At 36.5% G+C, this 5,960-nt stretch overlaps 1 protein-coding gene across 1 annotated transcript; it reads right to left on the reverse strand.

The window, feature by feature from the left end:
- Positions 1-1,854: 1,854 nt before the first annotated feature.
- LOC121881115 (family with sequence similarity 216 member A) lies at positions 1,855-5,960 on the reverse strand. Its single transcript, XM_042388761.1, has 6 exons — positions 5,599-5,960; positions 5,442-5,470; positions 4,175-4,305; positions 3,751-3,877; positions 2,845-3,016; positions 1,855-2,400 (listed from the first exon to the last, which is right to left on the reverse strand). Exons 1-6 carry the CDS (start codon positions 5,640-5,642, stop codon positions 2,325-2,327), a joined length of 579 nt encoding a protein of 192 aa, XP_042244695.1. The 5' UTR covers positions 5,643-5,960; the 3' UTR covers positions 1,855-2,324.

Consider the following 5,960-nt stretch of genomic DNA (forward strand, 5'->3'; position numbering starts at 1 on the left):
GTCTTCACTTGTAATACCAGTGCTCATTTGATGGTGCAAACCACTGATGTAGCACAATGTATTCATGTAATCAACGGTGGAGGAAGAACTCAAATCCTTTATTTAAGTAAAAGCAGCCATAATGTAAAAGTACTCTATTGCAAGTAAAAATCCTGAATTTGAAATCCTTCTAAAGTAAAAGTACAGAAGTATTATCTTCTCAATTTACTTAAAGTATTAGAAGTAAAAGTCCTGCTGCTGTGACTTTATTACATTAGATTATTAATAGTGAAGCATCAGTGTTAGAGCAGCATGTTACTGTTGTAGCTGCTGGAGGTGGAGCTAGTTTCAACTACTTTATATACAATTAGCTAGTTTAGTCCAATGGTTCCCAACCTAGGGGTCGGGCCCCTCCAAAGGGTCAGCAGAGAAATCTGAGGGGTTGTGAGATGATTAATGGGAGAGGAAAGAAGAAAAAACAAAGTTCTGATACACAAATCTGTTTATAGCTTTTGAATTTTTTCCCTAATCTTTGATTTTTGGTGAAATATTGGATCATTTGAACATTTATTGAAATGAAACCGAGGAATGAAAGGAGACACAACTTAATGATTTTATATAAGACTCCAAGACAAAAAAAAGTTGGAAACAGCTGGTTTAATCTTTTAAAATGAAAAGTAAAGAAGAAAATAAAGCTGTCAAGTAAATGCAGTGCATTGTGCATGTGTTGAACAGTGAGTCACTGGAAATAAATACACGTAAATATTAAAGAAGCACAACAATTTTAAAACGTTAGAAAACAAAATGATTTAAAAGGGACACACACAAGTCAAAGTGATACCAACAAAGTTTGACAGTTTACATATAGAATTCAAAACTACAGTAATGCAATATAACATTTTCACAATAACAACCATGGATGATCATGATTATACAGTGAAGTCTAACACTACTATTGATCAAAAATGTGTATGGTCAGCAACTAAATCAATAACACAAAACGACAGACACTTAAAGAAGAAAACTTCACTTTCAGGAGCAAAATTGAGCCAAGTTGATTGATTGATTAGTTGATTAATTGTTGTGAGCAGTTTTCTCTGATTCCAGCTTATATGTGAATATTTTCTGGTTTCCTTAGTCTTTTATGACAGTAAACTGAATGTCTCTCGGTTGTGGACAAAACAAGACATTTTAGGACGTAACTTGACCTTTGGGAAACAGTGATCTACATTTTTTTTTTTACAATTTTCTGACATTTTAAAGACCAATGACTGATTGATTAATCGGGAAAATAAACAACAGATAATGAAAATAATCATTAGTTGCAGCTCTACACATAAACTAATATATTAGAGGGCTCTTAATGACCTCTAAAATAAATTGTCAAAGCTAATGTAGGGATAAAGATTTAATTCTCATATCAAGTTCATCAGCAGGGCCTCGTTTCTCTTGATAAATGATGAAGAATGTGTGGAGAATTTGATATTTACAGCTTTAAAGGTTATTTTTATATCAAAACAAGACACAAGAGTCCCAGCAGTCACTGATGGGACATCTCTTCAATGGACTTAAAAAAAACAAAAAAAAAAAACATCCAAAAATAGGACACTTGGTTCTAAATGACAACTGCTGAATGCCTGAACCTCACCTCTGCATCCCCAGATGACACTGCAAAGACAGAAATGTGGTCTGAAGACTGCTGCCTTCATTTAACTTTGTATTAACCACATGTAAGACTGTGTAAAATGTTCTAATTAGATCCTTAGTGGTTTAAATAATGAATCATATAAGGCTCAGATTTACCCATGTCAACAAAAACAGCAGTTTAAAGTATTTAGATATCAAAATATTCAGTTGTTTTCAAAAAAATACAATAAACTCTACTTTTTATCATCTGCTGCTGTTTGTTTTTAGTTGATCCTGAAGTTGCTGATAAAAAAATGTATGTGGTTGTGGCCACTCCAGAGAGCCAATCATGCGAGCACATCCAATTTTAGTCAATGAGATGTCATCCCATTATTTCTCCTCTCAAATCCAACCAGCAAGCACGTGACTGCTGGGAAAATGATCATGTGACTTCTGGGAAATTAAATCTTCAGAGAGATTCCTCTTTCTGCCACTGGGGAGCATCAATACACAACATGACCTAGTACATGTTTTTCCACTAATGATCAGGCATGTGTCATCTGCAAACTGAGCTGTTACAATCTTTACAATAAAAATCCCCATTCACTATTGTTTTCAGGTTATTTTCAAATACAAAATGTTATTGTGATAAACATGACATGAATCTGAAAATGTGTCATCATCCCATAGAGAGTGAACTCATACATTCACTCATATAATCATCCAGACCATTCTCTTCTTCCTCCTCCTCCTCCTCCTCCTCCTCCTCCTCTTCCTCCAGCTCGATTCTGGCTCCTGGAAACAAAAATGAAAATATTAACTCAACTAAAGTATCATTTAGATGTAGGCTTGATATAGTGTTTTTTTAATGGCCCTAATTTTGCCTAAACTGGGGAAGATACTGTAAAAAATCAGTCAATAACCCTCAGTGAGGGTGTTGTTGTTGTATGCTTCCTATCTTTCTATGTTTTGATGCAGAAATGTTGGAAAGGCTGCAATCTTAATGAAAGACTGGGGTGTTTGAAATGTTCAAAACTTCTGTATAATGAAAAATGACTGTATTCAATAGAGTTAAAGCATATTCTGCAATTTTTTTTTAGCATTTCTATTCAGCCACTGGATGACATAAAGAAGCAATTTTTGAATAGTGATTACATTTTTTGCTCCAAATGGAAGTGTAATAATCTCCTTGAAAACATGTTTTTGTATATAAATATCTGTTGGAATTGTGTGTCCCACCTGGCTTGTCTGCTTGGAATTTTGGGGAGAAGGGATTTCCCAGGATTCCTTGCACCAGTGTTTAACTTCCCCTTGTGTTTCACCCTGGAAGGAACATCTGATTGATGTTTTGCACTCGCATCATTTGCCGCTGAGGTCGCAACAAGGTTATTGTCTCTCTCAGGATTGTTGCCTACAAACACAGCCACGTTCAAGATAGAGTTAAAAACATTTAAATGTTTTATTTATGAAAATGTTCCTTTTTTACAACACAAAACCCAAAAACGAACAAATAGACACGACAAGGTAGAATAAAATAAACCAAACAAACTGCCAGCTCACAGAGGAAAGTACACATATGCATGTCAATCCATACAATGACTGAAATGTCCACAAGTGTATTGAGGGTCAGAAATAGAGTCGATGGAACCAAAACCAGTACAGTCTGATACAATTAGTTCCCAGGTTGACACCTCTCCCTCCTAATATGTTCAATAAAAGGTCCCCAGATCTTAAGAAACTTGAGGTGGGTATTGGACAGAGTATACCGAATTTCTTTAAGGTTTTTCACTCCTCTAACATTGTCAGACTCATGATGGACAGAGAAGAAGAATCAAAATTTATGCAGCAGAGCCAGAGATGTTGTGCATTTTTATGTCAAAACTTGGTGCCTACATTACCCACAATACAACTTGACCAGGTGATCAGTTAGTTGGAGATTTGGGTGTGTTATGCTAGTAGCAGCTAGTCTAGCCTGGAGCTGCTCCTTCTGGAGACATGAATGGCTCTGTAGGACTTTTTTCACATATGCAGTAGTACTCCTCAACACCTAACAGACTTTGATATGTCAAATTTGTTGAGCGAAATCTGTTGAGTTCCCCTTTAAGACTCAAGCTGAGGGCAATTAGCTATTTGTTTTTTTCTCACCTGCTCGTATACACCTGTGCAGCACATTCATGTAGTGTTGGGTGATGAGGTCACGCACGTGTGTTGTACTGTAGGAAGCTGCAACAGTATACAGATACTCCTTCTGAGCTGGTGTTAGTGCCGTGTGCTGAGGGACAGACAGAGGTCACGTCATCAAACACTGATCTGGCTTCTCGATATTACTGTTTTTTGTATTGTATTGCATTGTATTTCAGTTTTTCAGTATTTTAGAACACAGGATTACTAAAAATTGGGTTACTTCAGTTGTAGAAATTCCAACATAAGCCAACCTTGGCCTTGTGGTTTTTTTGTTTTTTGACTACTTCTCCAATGACCTTGTAGGAATCACCTGATCACAGAGAATAGCAGAAGTGAATGAAAATGTTCTAGATCCAAAATAGATCACAATGACATGATAGTGTACCGTCAAGAATGGGGCTGTGGTCATGGTTTTGGGGATTGGTATGGTCGTTGTGTGTTGGAGTTGTGGTTCACATCTTGCAGCTGGTTGTCTGTAGATTTTCAGACCATTTTTGAAGTTTACAGCGGCTGTTACTAGAGAGAAAACAGAAAGGAAATTTTTACAAAATTGTACCTCAGAGCCATGACAGCTAAAGATGAAAATAGTATGCACTTGAATTCAGTTTGTTAGCCACCATGACAAAAAATTTTCTTTAACTGTATCCCTCATCATCCCATTTATCTTTTCTCAAATTCACAAACAAAAACAAACACATCTTTGTTTAGACTCACATTTTCATACAGTATATTTGATCCTTTATCACAGGCTACAGTCTCATTAGTGTAACTAGGTTAGCTGGCAGCTAATGTAGCTAGCTAGCTAAATTCAAGCAGTTGCCATAATTCCTGTGAATGCAATAACTTTTTAACTGTTTATTTATTTTTAAAGTTTATTATTTATCAAATAAACAAACATATCTCTGTTTAGGTCCACATTTTTATACAGTATATTTGACCCTTATCGCTATAGCCTACATTTGGTAGCTAGCATTTGGGAACTAACTTGCTGGTAACTAACACAGCTAGCTTGTTAAATTCAAGCACTTCCCATAGTTGCTATGCAGATTACTAGCTAACTTGTGAACTGTTTAGTCAACTTAAAGTCCTGTACTGAAGTTTAGTTTTAGTTTTACATATTTGTGGGGATGTATGTTATGAGAGCTATTATACTGATTGGTGTACATACAGATTATACTTTGCCACCAAGGGATTCCTGATGTATTATTAACGGCAATTAAGAAAAGTAGCCTATATTTTGGTACACGTGAGACAAAACCAGAGGCTTGTATGTGGGCTTAGTTAAACTGTCAAACCAAAGAGCTCCTAATTAGAAAACAGCACAAGTGAGCTTTCCTCCTGTAACAGATCAGGCGTGACCCATGCAGGTCAGGTTCAGGTGTAGGATTTCTCCTGGTTTCCACTTCTGTGTCCTCAATAAAAAAAAGGCTCTCAGGTTTCAAAGCAGACAGGATACTAGACATGTTTTGTTTCATTTAACAAGGAGATAATGCATTGACCTGCACTGACAAGAAAAGACAGTGAAATAGACAGAATACAGTGGATTAAATAAATTGAATAAAGAGCAGGCCCAGTAGAGTCCTTAGCTTTTTCCTGCATACTTTTCTTTAGTGCTGACGTGTTTAATTTTCATGAAAACATCTTGAACTTACCCATTTTTGACTCATTCATCCCGCTATACCTGCAACATAAATTTAATCTCAGTGGCATCATTACAAACTCACTGATTATAAAATATAAAAAGGTGAATTAACTGAATTTTAATACATACACACACAAAATCAAACAAGCATGAAATCATTACTTTACCTGTGTACCATCTGATTTTCTGCAAATGTCACTTGTTTTTTCATGTCAGGAAGAAGTGTGATGACTCAGCTAAGCCTCCTCTATACAAGCAACAGCAGCAGCAGCTAGAAAAAGCTGCAGTTTAGCACATATCCGTCCTCCCTGAGGTCAGTCCAGGTGATTAAAGTAAGAGGTTGTCTGATCTTACTGAGGACCTTAAAGGCCAGTGGGTGTGGCTTTTTACATGAAGCTCCTACTGAAACAAGCAGGGAAGACAGACTGTTGAAGTTATACTGAGCCTTGCAGTAAAAACAGCCTTGATTCAACCTTCAAAAAGACTTTAGCTGCATTTCCACTGCAGGGACTTTCCCCAGGGACTAAGA

The sequence above is a fragment of the Thunnus maccoyii genome, chromosome 16, assembly GCF_910596095.1.
Source record: "Thunnus maccoyii chromosome 16, fThuMac1.1, whole genome shotgun sequence".
Lineage (NCBI taxonomy): Eukaryota > Metazoa > Chordata > Actinopteri > Scombriformes > Scombridae > Thunnus > Thunnus maccoyii.

Excerpts from the sequence above, each read along its gene's own strand:
- LOC121881115 (XM_042388761.1), bottom strand. The coding sequence starts at position 5,642 with ATGAAAAAACAAGTGACATTTGCAGAAAATCAGATGGTACACAG. Across the intron at positions 4,306-5,441 it reads GATGAATGAGTCAAAAATGG|TAACAGCCGCTGTAAACTTC; the intron begins GTAAGTTCAAGA and ends TTTTCTCTCTAG. Across the intron at positions 3,017-3,750 it reads GCACAGGTGTATACGAGCAG|GCAACAATCCTGAGAGAGAC; the intron begins GTGAGAAAAAAA and ends CTGTGTTTGTAG.